Source organism: Cylas formicarius, unplaced genomic scaffold (assembly GCF_029955315.1).
Source record: "Cylas formicarius isolate icCylForm1 unplaced genomic scaffold, icCylForm1.1 PGA_scaffold_4__25_contigs__length_36172078, whole genome shotgun sequence".
In the NCBI taxonomy this organism is placed as follows: Eukaryota; Metazoa; Arthropoda; class Insecta; order Coleoptera; family Brentidae; genus Cylas; species Cylas formicarius.
The window spans coordinates 2,341,571-2,359,388 of record NW_026844334.1 but is presented as its reverse complement, the minus strand read 5'-3'; the positions used below and the strand labels follow the sequence as shown (position 1 = coordinate 2,359,388).

At 36.2% G+C, this 17,818-nt stretch overlaps 1 protein-coding gene across 1 annotated transcript in view; it reads right to left on the bottom strand.

The window, feature by feature from the left end:
* LOC132700468 (tyrosine kinase receptor Cad96Ca-like) overlaps positions 1-17,818 on the bottom strand; it is a 62,687-nt gene that overhangs the window by 23,537 nt on the left and 21,332 nt on the right. Inside the window, exons 3-6 of the mRNA XM_060667816.1 lie at positions 14,225-14,797; positions 8,507-8,626; positions 4,883-5,018; positions 1,651-1,988 (exon numbers count right to left, since the gene is read on the bottom strand). Of these exons, the coding sequence (XP_060523799.1) occupies positions 1,651-1,988; positions 4,883-5,018; positions 8,507-8,626; positions 14,225-14,797 (1,167 nt within the window). The remainder of the gene's footprint in view (positions 1-1,650; positions 1,989-4,882; positions 5,019-8,506; positions 8,627-14,224; positions 14,798-17,818) is intronic.

Genomic DNA, 17,818 nt, shown 5'->3' with positions numbered 1-17,818 from the left:
TTCCAATTATGTTTTTATTCCTGAAAGCTATTTTTAAACCACATTTTGACAAATGTTTTGAAACTTTTTCACTGGGTTCACCTATGTATGTAATTGTTTTAAATTGTTCGTGTTCTGTGTTCGGATAAACAGAGTTTACTGTTGTCTGTTTTGTTTTGTGTGTTTAATAACACTGGCCTGCAAAAAAAATTTTTTTATCTCCTTCTTGTTTTCATGCATGAATTCATATTATTTTATGCTCTAAACACGGAATCTGATATGCAAATAAGTACCATAGGTAGGTATTTAATTTAATATTTATTTCATCAAAAAACAATAAATAAAACTCAACGAGGTTCTGTAGATGGACATGAGGATCCAGATAAAGTGTATGAAGATGAAGATGTACTACCAGAAAGAAAACTCGATTGAGATTGTAGACCAGAAATATTTTTATTTTCAGCCTCCTCATTAACTGGTGGAACTGGAGGTGGAGTGTCTTTATCACGAGGAATTGGTCTCTTTGCAGATAGAACGTTCGGCTAAACAATTTTATCTCTATTTTTTTTTCGATAATCCTCGTGTAGATGTCATGCAGAAATAACAATCATCCTCATGATTTTGAGGCTCACTCCAAATCATTGGCATTGAAAACGGCATGGATTTGTGACTTTCTTCAAGCCAACCTCTCAACGTTCTTGAGCAGCTATTGCAGCATACTTTTGGCAACCCACTTTTATCTCGCTCATCGATAGAAAATCCAAAATATAGCTTATAAGCTGTTTTAACCAGATCGGTCATGACATGTCGCTGTGTTTTTAGTATGTATTCCCCACAAATGTAGCAAAAACAATCTGAGGAATTTTTACAAGTCCGTGGCATTTTGTAACCTAAAATCACATAAAATTAATTTTAAAACCACTTTCAAACTTCTATTTTATATTTATTGACTCTACTTAAAAAAAAACTCAAACTACACATCAAATACTTAATTCCAATGTAGAGAACATGAACTTTATGCAAAACTTACCAAAATATTTGATATAAAAGGTGAGCAATTAATCGACAAGTTTTCACTGATGTGTTGTAGTGTCACAATGAATACTGCGCATGCGTGTATTTTACTACCATAAAAATCACATTCGGCACTTCTCTCCTTTCTCTTACAACTCTCTGAAACTCATTTTGTATGTATATTTACTTTTTGTAACGTTGACGAATGAAAAAATTGAAAAAAAAAAAACAAAATTTTGGAATATAAAAAAAAATCATATCCAAAAATCTAGACGTGATAGAAAAAATCGGCCAACGGGGATAGATTCAAAACGGTTGAAAACCGCTAAAGATGGGAAAATTTTATTTGAACAGTATCGAAAACCGTTTGGTGAGAGAGTTTTAGGTTTCGTCAATTATACAGGGCGCGAGATATTTGAAAAAATATAATTTTAAATTGCAATTAACAGTACAAATTTTAATATTTACCGAAGTTTGGCGTAACTTTGAAGTTCGACGAGATGTGAAGGACATTTTACACAAGGTACATGCACAATTAACGATTTTTCGAAAGCAATCTTGTTACTTCCACTCTTAAATTGTTTGTTTTTGGTAAATTTGCAATTGTAATTTGTTTATTTACAACTAAAAATGGTGTAGAAATTGGTGCACACTCACCCCGTTGGACGACAAAAACTCCATCCCTTTGGCCACTTGGTAACAGAATGACGTCAGATCGCGGGAGGTGAGGGAATTGCTTTTCCCGTGCATGTTGTTGTAGTAGCGCTCCGCCCTCGAGCTGCGCAGGTAGCTTTGTAATTTCCCCTTGGTGACGTACTCCATGATGAGGAAGATCGGTTCCTTCTCCGTGCAACAGCCCAACAGTTTGACGACATTGGGATGCGGCTCGAGCATCTTCATCACCTGCAGCTCGGAGACGAGATCCAATCTTTCTTTCTCGCTTGCGTTTTCCTTGAGCGTTTTCACCGCCACTATCGACGATCCGCTGTCTTTTCCTGAAAATATTTTAGGTTTTTGAAGGCCCAGCTAGCCATAATTTAGACGGTGAACGGTGAACCCATACAGCTATTAGATAATACAGTGGCCCTACTATGGTAAAAAGTGATGCGCCGCAGGTGGCTATGATATTCTCGTAGAGAAGGTGTGGATCTTTTGCGCATGCGCCATCCCCAAATAACTGAGTTGCCACATTGCCGTAATTTTTCTGAAAAAATTGACTAATTTTCATGTACACATTCATTTATATTTTCACATTGTGTTCATTCTCCAACTACATCTTCTGTGAACTTCAAAATGAGTTAATAAAACACTGCATAAAATGCCATTATAATTAAAGATAAGTTGTAAAAAGTAGGTGTAGTAAATTGTGGCATAAACCACAATCTCGTCTACAAAACAGGACTGGAGTGTGCATCCGGAAAAATATTTCTTAATAAGACAATTTTCCTTTTGTTTCATGTGAGTTTACCTTTTTAAAAAATTCCGAGCATTTCTGGAAAAGTAATTTTTGGTTGTTTACACTTGAATAAAGATGGCAATATTTTTGACGGGGAATTTGTTGCAGTAGCAAAATGTTTTTCAAATTTTGAGACAAATTTGGTAATGTTAATTCTGTTACATTTGGAGCTAATTGTCTATTGACTTGTTTTATACTAGTTTTTAAATTTCTTGGTTGCATTTTCCAATACCTGCAGTTTTTTAATGAAATTGTCTATTGGTACTTTTCATAATAATATATTTGGGAGGCGAAACTTTCTGCAATTAGTAGACTTGCCATAAAAGAATGAGCGCTCTGTCTATACGAGGTGCTTGTTGAACATTTTTTCCACTTAGATGTTGCCAGTGCAATATCTAGTAAAGTCATAACAACATTTTTCGGTGGGACAGCCTGTATATACGTACATCGCGGCAATGAAAATTGTTTTAATTCGAGCGCATAAGAATCGTTTTCCAATGCAGAACCCAATTTCGCGGGATACGGAGCTTAGGCAGCCGCCATTGTCGAAATAAATAAAATAAGAATCTTCGATGCGCTAGCGATTTTGAGATCGCAATTTGTCATTGTCGCTTTCGTCGGTCGCGATTTAGGAAACATAATACTAGCTAGGAGGCTGAGCGGGGCAGGAAGGGGTATTTCAGACGTATAATATCCGTTTGCAATGCACACACGTCTCAAGGCGGGATCCTGCGATATTTGGGAAAAATATTTGGTCGGGAAACGTCGTGGGAGTTGTAGCGGCCATTTTGGAGCGGTGTCGGCAGTGAAACGAACTCGAAATGACGTTGGAAATTATACTTCGACCACAAATATAGTGCTTTTACAACCTACCCCGTGACTAACTTTGCTACTAAGCTCACTGCAAACTTACTGATGTACATGTTGAAATAATTCACCCAAAAAAAAAATGCAACCTCGAGCATCTTAAAACCATTTGATGAACAAATTAAAGAAATTGCTACGTATACTTCGACCAGAAATATAGTGCTTTTATAACCGACCCCGTGATTAACTTTGCCTTGAACTACTACGTTCACAGCAACCTTACCGATCGATATTTTTACCATTTAAGAATTTTTCATCTAATATTATTTCGATATTTAAATAATTCACTCAATAAAATAAATAAAAAAGTTATATCTTTAAATATTGCAATTTTGTTATTTAGTTACGTGCATATTTTTTAAATAATTTTATATTAAATATTAAGCCGTACACCACTAGCAATCACATTGTTATTAATTACTGACATGGACATTGAAAAATACAGTTTTTCAGCGCTTGGCACTTCTTGACACCCAAATTTGTCAGAAGCGGTGTAACAGCAATATAAGCAAAAAAAATATTTGTGCCACAAATATGTTATATATTACAATTTGTGGCTTAAAAGTAAATGCAATTTTCAGTATTACTTTTAAGTATGTTCATGTTTATTAACAATTTAATATTTTAAAACTATTTGATAAACAAATTAAAGAAATTGCTAGGTATACTTCGACCAGAAATATAGTGCTTTTACAACCGATCCCGTGATTAACTTTGCCTACCGTTTATTACTCCAAAACCGCAGCCCCTTATGGAACACCGAGCAGACCCATACCCGTAACTATTCCAGGACCGTCCTAGCAATTATTCTACCTACACTAACAAGGGGGATATAAGTATATTTTTGTATATAGTTACATCCCTGAATTGAAATAGAAGCAACGAAACTTTGTTTGCTTTTAAAATGTGAGGAAAACGTAAAAAAAAACTAACCAAATCTAGCCAAAACATTTACGCTGTTGTGGGCTTCAGAAATGTTTGATTTTTGGACAATCTGTATAAGAATTTTGAATTTTTATGAGTATTTATTTCAAACCCTTAGAAAATAATAATGTATAATATATAAACTGTGTGTTTTAAAGTGCCAAAATTAGAAATAATATATCAGGTGTTTGAAAAAAATCATCATGCTGTCAATTTTTTTTAGTTCTTCGTACTCTTGGATAGGTATTTTATAAAAATAATATAAATATACGTTTGAATGCATAAAAAAACCGTGAAAATTTGAAATGACGTACAGGGAGTATCATTAAATAAACATGATAACCAAGGGCCCATTTTCGTTTGGATATAATTGGATAGAGCCCTGTAATTTACAAAGGGCAGAGCATTACATTCCGATACGGCGCCGTCGGGTTGTTTCAAACATACCCGTATCGTTTTCCCTTATAAAATGATCGGCAACCGCGGTGATTTCCGCCACAAATGAAATTGCCTTTCCATTAGCAAATTGAAAAAAAAATAGGGAGAGTTGAAAACGTTTTTCTTGATCGTTCGTTTAAAATATATTTTTTTAATTTTAATAATTAATTTAAGCGCCACCTGTTGCTGAAATTGAGTACCAACCTTCCAAGTCCTGGGCTTCGCATTTCCAAACTTGACCGAACGCCCCCTCGCCAAGGATTTTGAAAAATTTTAGGTGGTGACGTGGAAATTCCCACCGGTCGATGGGTTTCACTGTCTCCGACGCCTGCGTCGCGACCTAAAACAAAATTAAGTTTTTTTTATTATAAGGAAACTTTGAGACGTTCGGTATATTAACAGACTTTTCGGCTTAAAATAGGTATTTTTGCAATTCGCTGTCAAGTTAAGAAAATATTTGGAAAAAGTTAAAGATTCAAGTTTTATGATGTAATTCATCAATAAGAAATTCTATGGTAAACGTCTCCTGACGGTAGTAATGTCACAGCGCTTCGGCGTTTTATATATAATAAATCACAATATTTTTGCAAATACTTAATTACTACTTAATTATTACTTAATTACTTACTATTCTCCAAAAGTATGAAAAAAATTGGTGCTCACTGCATTTTTCTATCAAAATTACTTTCTTCTACTCCCGTCTGGAAAATACCTAATTACGCACAAAATCTAGCGTGCGGGAAGCGTCACTTTAGCACGTCAGTTTCATTTCCCACGAATCCGAGCCACTTCGGACATTTCCGGGATTTTACCGCGCGGATTTGGGTGCGATCGGATGTTTTCGGGGATATTTTCCACGCTTTGAATTTTGAAGTTTGCCAATTCTGACGGTCATGTCAGTGAATGTATTCGTGTTGTTTTGCGAAAATGCACCCAAAAACTAACGGTCGTAGAAAAAGTATAGTATGCAACGGTAAACTTTTTAACTGACTTGTATATTAAAAACTCGCTCCGCTAGTGTCTATTACAGTAACTTGTTTCTTAAGTTCATTAATCTCGTTTCATGACGTTTTGGTTAGAAACATTTTTGGACAAAATTTATTTTTCCACTCTTTCTAGTGACGTCGATCCATATAATATTGTTGTTTGGAATGAAAAAAAAAAGATAAAATTTATTTGTTTCTTAAAAATTCTACATCTGTTCCCCAAAAATTTTCTATTTTAAAATCCCCCTGAAGTATTAGAAAACATCATGTTTAATCTTTTTTTTTTAAGGCACTGAGGATGCCTCGGTTGGTAAGGCGTTGACCTGCCAACTGGAACGTGCCGGAAGTTGTGGGTTCGATTCCCACCGGGAAGCCTTGGGTGTCATTTGTCATTTGCCTAAGAGCAGCGCAAAAAAAGGTTTTTTTTATGTCATATCATGTCATATATCCCATCACCCCAATTAATCATAAACTTATAACGGGAGTTGCCACACTTGGTTAAATAAATTGAAAGAAGTTTTCATAATATTTTGTTTTACTATTTATCAAGAGACATTGTTTTTTATTATTTTATTATTCTTGCTCAATTACAGAATACACCCGTTCGGCCAAACACGAATTTTAGATCAACGTGTGTTTTATTATCTGCCTCTCTATATTTGCGTTTTCTGTTAAATTTTAGATTCCATCGTTTTTACACTATATAATTTATGTATTGTACTTTTATAGTGTATGTCTATTGTATATTTCGTCATATTGCTTTCGCGCATGGATCTTTTCTATTTTTCTACCTTAAGACTCTGTTTATACGATTTATTTATCCGCAACCACAAGTTGCCAGCGTAATCTGTCTTTTTTCTTTTGTACTACTGACTCGCCATTTGTTGTAAAGACTTTTTATGTAAAAAATAGCTAAATATATCTATCTATTCATCTAATTATTAGGTGTATTACATTTTTTTAAAAATACTCCAGTGGCGGGAGTACAGAATTTCACCTGTCTATTTTGGGAGATATTGATGGTACGCCACTGATTTCTCTTAAATAAAAATTATTCTCCAATCAATTCTAAAGAATTTGATGGCAGCATGCAAGTAATTGTCAATATGTTTTATTAAAATAATTCATGAAATCGAATTACGAATAGGAAGTAGCGAAAATTGGTCCGCTCAACGCCATAACTCTTAGCAACAACCGTCCAACCCTCACCAACTCCTACAACCCTCACCCCCCTCTCTCAACCCTCAACCCCTCCCTCAACCATCACCTCCCTCCCTCAACCCTCACCATTATCTTTGGGATGATTCCGTATGTTTTCCATTGTTTTCCCAAACACAGTGTTGATCATCAATTTAAAGAAGTTCTTTTCAAACTCGTTTTTGGCAGCCTGGCGAAATGCAATGTTTAGGTCGATATAGGCTTTTAACCAAGACGACTGGTTAAACGAGATGGCTCGATGTACCTTTCTTAACTTAGCTCAAAGTTGTGGTGCCGGTTTCAGATTACTGTAGTATAAGGTGGTAATTAATTCTTGATTTTCGGATCCTGGAGGACAGCGATGTTCGGGACATGGAGGTAAATCCGCAAATTTAGCGTGCAAATCCTCCGGTATTTCCAAATCGACCTCCAGGATGTAGCCGACTTCCGATTCGTCGGATATATTTAAAATGTCAAGATTTTCAATTTGCTATTCATCCAACCAATTAAAACCTCCGTACGGTAGATATTTACACATTGCCCACCCTTATTGACTAAGGTCTCCTCGCATGCCTTTTTCGATAAAGAAAATCATGTCGATTTCGGCGAGTAGATCGAGATTTTGCTTCAATTTATACAACATGCAGCCCCACGCTTGTCCCGGCAGTGTGTATGCAAGTGCAAGATCAAGTCCATAAGTCTTATGTGACGTTTCTCGAAAAAGGCATGCGAGGAGGGGGTAAGGGTTTGTCGGTTGTTGCTAAGATTTGTGATGGATCGAATGATCTTGAGCGGCCCAGTTTTCGCTAATATGAACCTTAAATTTTTCTGGGAATTTACATGTAAAAACGGCTGTTGAACTGTCATAGTCTATCTACTATTACTGCTACTACTATCCATTTCAGGTCCGCAGATGTAAATAGTTTGGACTTTTTCTTATGGGGTCAACTTAAAAGTCTGGTTCATCGCACCCTAGTTAACACTATAGAAGAGCTGAAGGATCGATATTATGTTTTAGGTTAATATTTCATTTTTTCAATTTTTTTGTTCATAGACACTAAGTGGCACGAAAGTGATTTCTTAAAGAAAAAAGACGTTTGCATACATTTATGAGCTATTTATTGATTAGAAAAAACCATGTATAAATAAATAAATATGGAAGACCTAGGGGCATACCGGAAGCGGAACATCAGTTCCAATTCCGAGCTCTTTACGGCATTTAAATAAAATAGACTTTTCCGAATCAAATCCCGCGACACCGGGCTTTTAAGGACTTCAAAGGGGTTGCCGCATTGTATTATTTCATTTAAGGGGCGGGACGGCGGCGGCGGTGGCGGCGACGAAGAGTGAATCTAAATTTGAGACGCGTGTTCCGCCTCGAAGGTATTTTTCCGCGACGTTTTCTTTGTCGGAAAAATTATGGAAATTTCAAGGGAACAAAGGGCAACGGGTAGAGAATGCCGCCTCTCAAGGAGGCGGCAGTCGTTTTACGCGACGATGTGGGACAAATTTGCAGGCGGAAAAGTACTAAGATGCGAGAAATCCGGCTCGAAGGACCAGAAAATGCTGGTATCGCTTTACGCTTTTTTTTTTTGTTTTGTCATAGACGTAATCCAAAATTTATTTAACATTCGAATCCGCTCACCTGCATATGATTGTAGTTACTCTGCCACGGCTCGTATCTGTTGCTGAAGGCTCTTGGTCCGCGCCACTCTTGCATGTTTATCCCCTGATTGTCACTGGTAGGAGCAGACGGTTCCTTTGACTAAAATCAGACAAAATTGGCCTCGGAAATTTAACAATGCACGGTGCAAAACACGCAGTAAAAATGAAAGAATAATAAATGGCGGGGAACTTTTCCCTAAACTGTATAAAAACCTTTCACCTTGTGCAAGTTTCTTTCAAAAAAAAAAAGTAGATAAGTAACAATATCAAGGATTTACTAGAGAAAACATGTTTGAATAATTTGTATAGGAATTGTCAAATAAAAAAAAGTTTACAAAAACAATTACAGACCAAATGTATATTAGAAACGCACCCTTACTGAGTATTTCACAAAGACTGTCGATGCTCTGTTCAGTCCATCAGAATTTAGAAGAAGATATTAACAGTTATTCTGACAGACTGAACGCTGGCAAAGACTCTTGCCTAGTTATAATGCACTAATTATTGCTTTAACACAATTAATCTGTCCTGATGGGGTTTTGTATATGATTAATAAAACAATTTGTTCGATATTAGTGTCATTAAACGTCTTTTTCCCTGTTGCATTTTATTTAATCCGCAAAAAAAAAATGTTGTCAATAAATTATTATATTTTAAGCGACCTTTTATTAGTTGAATTCTCTTATCGTCGCCGCCGCCGCGAAATCGTCGTCGGCTAGGCTCGGCTAGGCTCGACTAACGTAGCGCGCGGGGTTCGAGGTTCGAATCCCCCGACCGCGCGCGACACACCGGTCGCTTTTTTCACCTCGCGCAAAAATACGTTAAAACAAAAAGGCACTAACTAACGCAAAAACTACCCCTAGCGGGGCGAAATTGCCAAAAAGGCACTAACGCGAAAACTACCCCCTACCCCCCATTAAGGGTGACATCTGGCGATCGAAACCTGAGCTCTTAATGGGCGGCGACATCTCTCGTAGAATGGTCAAACTAATTTTTTTTTTTCGGTTGCTTGGGAATCTGTAAATTTGCAATCACAAAATCTCCCCCGGGGGACGGGGGATGGTCAAGTAACGAACAATAACTACTTTAAAAAGAAATTAGACCAAGCTTTATTAACACTTTATCCAATTTTTCAAAACTTATAAAGAAGATTATATCCTATGGATCCCAAAACACCTTAATTATACGGGCTTCCAGAGGTACGTCTAGGTTCGGGGCTTAACATAGTTCTTGGAAATACGGTTGAAACATAGACCTCGGGGTTTAATTGAATCCTTATAGTTTTGCAGATATCAAGGTCAAGAATATAAATACTCTAAACGAAATTTTTCGGCCATCAGGGAGAGATCTATTTCGCAAGTACATACAAGTTATAGGAAATACTCATTCAGATGCTATTGCTTTGGAAAAGGGTTGTGGTTTGACTGTGACTTGCGCTTTTCTAAGCATGTTGGCTCGATGTTACAAAAGTCCTTTTATAAGTTGAGGACATTGTATATTCATAAACATCTTCTCGGTAAAGAAGTCAAACTTACCCTCTGTGCCTATTGACCAGCTATACTAAATCGAGATCCAACGACTTCAGAATGCTTGTATTCGTTTTAGTTATATTCTCAGAAAGTATGACCATATTTCCCAGTGCCTCTCTGATTCGGGTTGACGCAAGCCGGAGGACAGTTATAAAGTTCAGTTAGCCACCTTGGCTTTTTTTTACTGAACTCTAATAAGACCCCGTAGTACTTCTTTGATAAAACACAAGAAGTGATATTCAGATATTGCTTTCCTAGACTCACTTCCAGAGATTTTTTAGCTATAACGCAGATATTTAAAGAAACACACCATGCCTTCCCACAATAAAGTCCTTCAAAAAATGGCTCTTCTTCTTCTTCTTCTTCTTCTTCTTCTATATTAGGCACTTCTGTCTGTTTTACTTGAATCTAATTTTTATCACAAGTTGTCGTTTCATCTTTTCCGCGGGCGTCTTGTACTTATCCGACCGGCAGGCGATTTATCTCTTGCTATCCTCACTATCCGTTGTTCAGACATTCTATCTATATGTTGATTCGATTCTTGCTATCTGTTTCTTGTCCAGGTGTTAATGTTTTCAATTCCACATATGTGTCTTATGTTTTCATCTGTTTCTCTATCCCAGAGTGTTTTCCCTGCTGTTTTTTTTTAATGTTTTCATTTCATCAGATGTTTCGAGTCTTGTTTCAGCAGTATATGTCATGACGGGTCGAACTACGAATTTATATAAGCGAGGTTTTGTTAGGGTTCTTGAGTATTTATTCTTCCATATTGCGTCTCTTGGGCATCCTGCTTTTCTGTTGACTTTTGCAGTTTGTTCTCTTATTTCATCCTCTATGTTATTATCATATGATAATCTAATTCCAAAATATTTGATTTTCTTTGCTATAATTTGGTTATCAAGTTGCAGCTTACATCTAATTGGTTCCTTAGAGATTAGTAGAGATTTAGTTTTTTTAGCCGATATTTTCATGTTAAATTTCTTTGCATTTCTTTACCCATTTTATAGTTTTTTTTTTTGGTTTTAGTTCTCTAATTATTGTGTCTAATTTGTCTAAAAGTCTCCTTGCCTATTATCTGTAGTTACATCTATGGGCTCAGTTAGCCCTGAATTTAATCTTACTTTGCCTTGAATATATTTTCGATTAGTTTTATTGTACCAAATGGGATTTTTCTGGTGTAAAGTATATGTATCACGTCCTGTCAAATGCTTTTTACAAATCTATGAAGCATAAGAACACTGGCCTATTTTACTCAATTGATTCTTCTATCATTTTTCTAATTACGAATGCTGCGTCATTACAATCTTCCACTTCTGAAACCTTGTTGTTCTTCAGAGGGTTTTACTTTGTAATAATTTTTGTTGTCAGTTTCAAAGTCGTGCATAGGTTAATTCCTCGATACTTATTTGGATCAGTTTTCTCCCCCCTATGCTTATCCTCCAGTCTTCCGGTATTTGTGATCTTCGTATTAACTTGTTTATAAACGCTGTCGGTTCTCTAATTAGCTTGGGACCTCGTTACTTCATAATTTTTCATCTTTGCCAGCCGATCTTCGATTTTTTAATTGCTTCACAGTATTTATTTCTAGTATTTCGTCTGTTACTATATCCGGGGTTTTGCTGTTAAAGTCTCCGTTCTATTTTCCAATTGTTTTAAGTGGTTTGCCAATGTATCTTTTTCGATATTCTTTACCTCTATCAATTCTTTCATTTCTTGTAGTTGTCCACGTTTCATCCTCCAGATCTCCTTTTGCAAACCATAGAAATCGTGTTCCATATCTTTTGAGAATTTTTCCGAATGTTCTGTTTTCTTTTTCCTTACCAGTGTGTTTGTTTCATTCCGAATTCTTTTATACTCTTCATAGTCTTTTGCTGTTTCTGTAGACTTCTATTTGAGATACGCTCTTGTTTTCTTTTGACATTTCAGTTTTATATCGTCACAAAATCAAGGTGTACTTTGTATTCTTTTTGATGTTGTGTCGGTTTTACGTTCCCCAAGAGCTTCTTTTGCTGCGTTTTTGATATTTTCGCGAATCGTTCTCCAGCTCTTTTCTATATATTCTTCTTCTATTACTGAGTTTTCATTTATTTTGTTTTCTTTACTTTAGTCTTGTTCCCTAAACTTTTTTTTAATGTTTTTTATTTTCATTTTACACGTTTATACGTTTGCATCATCGATCTATTTCCTCGTGTATTTTGGAATATATAATGATGTCGTTCTTCGTGTCTAACAAAGGAGTCCTTCAAGAAGAGGGTTAATATTGTTTATGAGGCCAGCCAGTATCTAGCTAAAGCGTATGAGTTTATGATGTGCGTCAATTTCTTGTACTTACGATGTATATACGGGTGCATTTTGTTGACAATTATTGGTTCTTGTGGTTACATGGAAGAGCGCAATTTGCAGATGTATCCACTCTTGTGTTATAACTTATATTGTAATATTTTGGTTGTTAATAAAGACAGTTTATTATTATAATTATTATTATTCATATTACTATTTTCCAAAAATAAGTAGTCCATTATTTGAGACTTAATTATTTAATTTAGATTTCTTAAATGCTTAAATTATTTATTTTAATGTTGATAACAAAGTCGGGAGTTGGGTTCGAATTTGACAAATCGATACGGGATTTGCATGCCACGTTATGAATAATCGTTCCTCCCGGCTGAAGCCGAATCATCCCCCCACCCCGCTCCCAACGCGGTCGGGAAATATGGCACCGCGAGACACTGACAAACAACGGAATAACTAAAGCGATACTAATCCGACGCCATTTTCGAACTTTGGCCCAGACACTACCGACCTTCGACATTTACGCCACTTCTCTTCCCCCACGGGATTTTTGATCTCCTCCGGGTCCCCGCAAATGTTCTAATTGGAAAGTTTACCATGCTAACGCGCCACTGCACGGAGACGGGGATAATTGGACCGGCAAAAGATGCTTCGACGCTTTGGTCGGGGGAATACGCTGAATGCGTGGATACCGTTTGAAAGCAGGTCGACTGGCAGCTAATTTAAATGATTTCCTTTTTCCGATAAACGACTTAAAGGTTTTTAATAAGAGGATAAACAGCGGCGGGACAGCGAATGAAACGTACGGGGAATCTGCCGTTTCGACAGTAGTAGTTGGTCGCATCACTTCTACGCCCACCGTCCCCACAGGGGGATCTTGAGATATTGAAATTACGTATTTCGGGCTATACAAAAAAATTACAGAATCCTAACTGAAGTTTATTTAAACATAATTTTTATTAGTACAAGAACAAAAACCGAATTGAAGGCACTAAAATGAAATAACAAAGGCTCAAACATTACTTAAGTACATTTATTTTTGGAAGATCGCTCCCTCTTGGCCGAAAAACTTCATTTAGTGGATTTTCTTGTATATTCCATAATGACCTTTTCGGTTAATGACCTTGATATCTTCGTTTAATTTCTTTTATATCGTGGTGGAACCTTTCACCTTGTTCCTTGGCCTGTAGACTATGGGTACACAAAATATGCATGGGGAAATTTAAATTGGTTTTAATTTCTGTTAAAATGGTTTATAGAAAATGAAGTGATGAATGAAATGAGGTTACAGTAAGTAAGATCCAAGCGTGTAACGGAAACTTAATACCACACAGGGGGAATTCTGGTACATTCCGTCGCAGACCAGTGGCGCCCAATAACCCACTCTACTCTCCGGTTAACTTAATTTACTTTGGTTGTCTTCGAGCTAAGGCTTAAATTTGCACACACCTAGACATCCGTTGCGACCTGCTCACTGCTTTACTGAGTGTTCCTTATATACATTTTTCTTTTTTTTTATATTCCAATTTTCTAATTTAAATTTTCAAAAAGAAGTGGCAAATAAAAATAGCACCATAAACAAGGTTATGGTCACTTATATCATGGAACTGGTAAGAAGATAATCCAGTAAAGTTGCGGTGAGCTTAGCAGTTCTAGTTAGTTAGTTTATACTTTGCGTTAGTCCTACACCCTCCATAAAATGTTTTAATAAATTGATGTTAAAATCACCCACACCAAAAACATGATCGATCCCAACCAGTGCTACTATATTCTCAAAATTTTCTAAAAAGCAATTATATTCGTATGTTGACGGTTTATAAATCAACGAAATTGCAACCAAAACGGATTCGTTAGACCACCCAAGCTTTTATACGTACCATGTCTTCCTTAGATTTCTTAGTCTTTCCGAGGTATATCCTTTTCCGAAAAATGGCGGCGAGCACGCCCACGGTGAAGAAAACCGCTAGCACAGACATTATCGGCACTACGGTCGACCCAATCTCGGAAGACTCTCGTACACCGTAGTCGTCCCCCAAATCGTTCTCGACGCTTTCTTCTTTAACGTCTTTCTTCGGAATGGTGGCGGTGGACGTCGTGCCGACCCTTGACGGACCTTTTTCTTCAGCGTCCACCCCCTCCACCGGTTTCAGTTGGGTTATTTTCGGTGCCTTCTGCTGAAAGTGCGGCGTGGAAGGGTTATTGGTGATAGAGGAAGGCGGATTGTTGGTGAGGTTGTTTAAAACCCCTTGTGGGATCGGCGCAGGCCTCGAATTGAATCCCGGGTAGTTGATGAAGCCGGGGGGAAACACACCCGTCGATGGGGGAAACGCTGGACGCTTCGGGGAAGACCTGAGGGGGGAGGACGCGTTCAATATGTTGACGTAGACTTCAGTTTTAGCCGCCAATTCGCCGTCGGATACGGTGACGTAGAGGTGCAGGTTCTCGCCAGCCTAAAAAATTGAAAAATTGTCAAAAAACTTATTTAAGTAGTTAGTTACGTCACTTGACCATCCTCCGCCCTCCGTAAAGTACAGAGCTGGGCGTCAAAGTTTACATTTTTCGGTATATAGCGTCACTTGTATACTGGTTACTTTACTATTACTAAATTCTAGTCTTTATTTTTTAAATTTATTTATTTATTTAATTTATTATAGAGGGTGTCCCATAAGTAATGATACATGCCAAAATACGAGATTCTTTTGGTAAGAATACTACGATTAAACGAAACTTACCTTAGTTCAAAGGTTGATATTAATCGAGATACAGGCTGTCAAAGTTACAAATTAATTTTTGATTTTTTTAATAATTTCTGAAAATATCGAAGTTTCCGCACGAAATTTTACAAATTAGGGTTTCTTAACATGACAAATCCATTTTCATGAATAATTTTATACGTATGCTACTTTTTGTGCATTTGATACCTCCCTACCTTTTTTAGACAAAATAAGGTTCCGGTTTTCAGAAAATTTCCATTTGTAGTCGCACCTAATTGAACAGTTTCTTGTGAACACGCAAAAATAGTTCAAACTAGACTTTGATTAACATAATCACAATAAAAGACAGTAAAATAGTGCAAAGTAGACTCCGGCGATACTATAGAGGCACCTGGATGAATTTCTTTCTTTTTTAAAAATTTTTGGTTAACGAGGGGACAACGCCATTTTCCAATAGGAATTTAAAAATAAGAGTTTGGTGCGAAATAATTGTTGATTACATATTGGGATCCTTCAAACTGCCAACTGCCAATTCATTTTCCCCAATGGTCTGGATGATCTACCATTAGAATTAAGAACAATCACATTCATGCATATCTCAGAAGGTGCCATTTTGAGATATATTAGAGACTACCAAAATAAGCAGTTTCCTTATTGTGATTGATCGTGGGAACCAATTGATTTTTGTGTCTGAGGGTATACGAAGTTGCTTGTATATAAAAAAGAAGTTCATGCTCCATATGAAGTATGGTGCGGGATTGAAAATGCCGCTCAATTATTTGAAAGTTAGGAATTATTATTTTAAATCAGACGATATTTCAATAAACGTGTCTCTAAATGCATCACAGTGAATGGAAATTATTTTGAATATTTATTGCCAAATAGAATTATTTTTTCTTTGTTTTTATTGACGTGGAAGTTTTTTTGAGCCTCTTGTTGTAAAAGCCTCAAAACAAATTGACTTAAAAAAAAAATAAATTTTAAATATTAGTTAATGATGTACTGGAAATTTCAAACCCAAATTTATCGAAATTTGCGATTCGGGGCTAAATTTAAAAGGTTTTTTTGGGTAAAATAAGTGTAAATAGTGATATCCTTATTAAAAAACTGCATACAAAAGTACCATATATACCGCCCTCTGCAATTTGCCCAAAAATGATTCACCAAAATGGATTCGTCAGCTCAAAAAACCCCCATTTGCCAAATTTTGTACAAAGAGCTTGAGCAGAAAGTATTTAAAGAAATCAAAAATGAAATTGCATGCGATTAATATCAATTTTTTTACCAAAGTAAGTTTCGTTAAATATTAATATTTTCACCAAACGAATCTCCTATTTTGCCATTTATCATTACTTGTTATTACTTACGCTGTATATTTTTTAATTTTAATTAAAAATATTTTGTTTTCTGCACATCAACGTCACCACAAAAATCAAACATCATATTTTCGACATTTTTTGATTCACCCTTGTTGGAACCAAGTTTGAAGAACACTCCTTTAATGGAGAAAATACTTTTTCTTTTTTATGCCTCGCAAACGTTTTCATTTATGAGCCATTCCGTCTTTTTACTTTCGCAATTTTTAATGCGGCTTTATTTCGACACGGACTATAAAAAAATTCATTGAGCCTTTATCGGCTGTTAACGCAAGACGTTTCCGTTTTTTTTTTTAATCCGAAATTCCCCAAGCGTGCCATAAAGTTACTTGGAATTTTGTACGAGATCCGGATCCGTAATAAAATATGGAGTGGGAATTCGAAATTTACAGGAAGTTTTCTGCCAAGGAACATATTATTCAATTGTACTTAAATACCCAATTTTTCATAAACTGTTTACCCTCCCTCTGCGTTTGTTTGTAGAATCCGTGAAAAATATAGTCTCTACGGATTTGCAAAGATTCACTAATTAGGTCTACCCCTTCGACCTATTGTCGGCACCTTATTCTCCAGCTTCTATATTAAAACACATCTATGAACAGTCGTCGGGAACAGCTTTGGTGTCTTCATTATCACCAGTATTGTTGCGTATACCCGCGATAAACTACCCGTTTAACATAGATAGATATACTTCGATTCGGTTACGGTTATTCTCGGTACAACAAAAATGTGAGGATACTACAACGACCCTTTTCACATAACATAACCTCTATATTTTTGACGCATTCGTCTTCTTGACTACACGGCCAAACCGCGCTGTTGCCAGCTTATGAAATAATCCTAACATCAAACAAAATGCAATGCAATGTTCGCGACAAGTATAACGAATATATTTATTGAAGTCTTTGAGAAAAAAGCCTATAACACTTTGCATCTAAATTTATTATTTATTATTATAATTATGGAAACGCTACGTTGATGGGTTCATGGTCAAGAAATCAAACTCGATACACTCTAACATACGTTTTAGAATTAAATTAGAAACTAACAATAACATCATAACATACTTAGATATTCTTATCAATAGAATGATATTGGGTTATTCTACTAACAGAAAATCTAATAAATACGAAAACACTCGGTATAGACCATAACAAACCTACATTGGGCGGTTGAGTATAAAAGGGAGTATCTACCAATGCAATAATGTTCCATTTTCAAAAATATAAGCTTAGTTTCCTACATATTTACGAATCATCCTATTTGTCTGTCAATTATATTCCCGGAAAAGTGCCCGGACGGTCCGGAATATACATAAATTCTTAAAATTAAGTTATAATCCTTCGCAGTAGTCTCCCTCTAGCTCGATGCACCGGCGCCA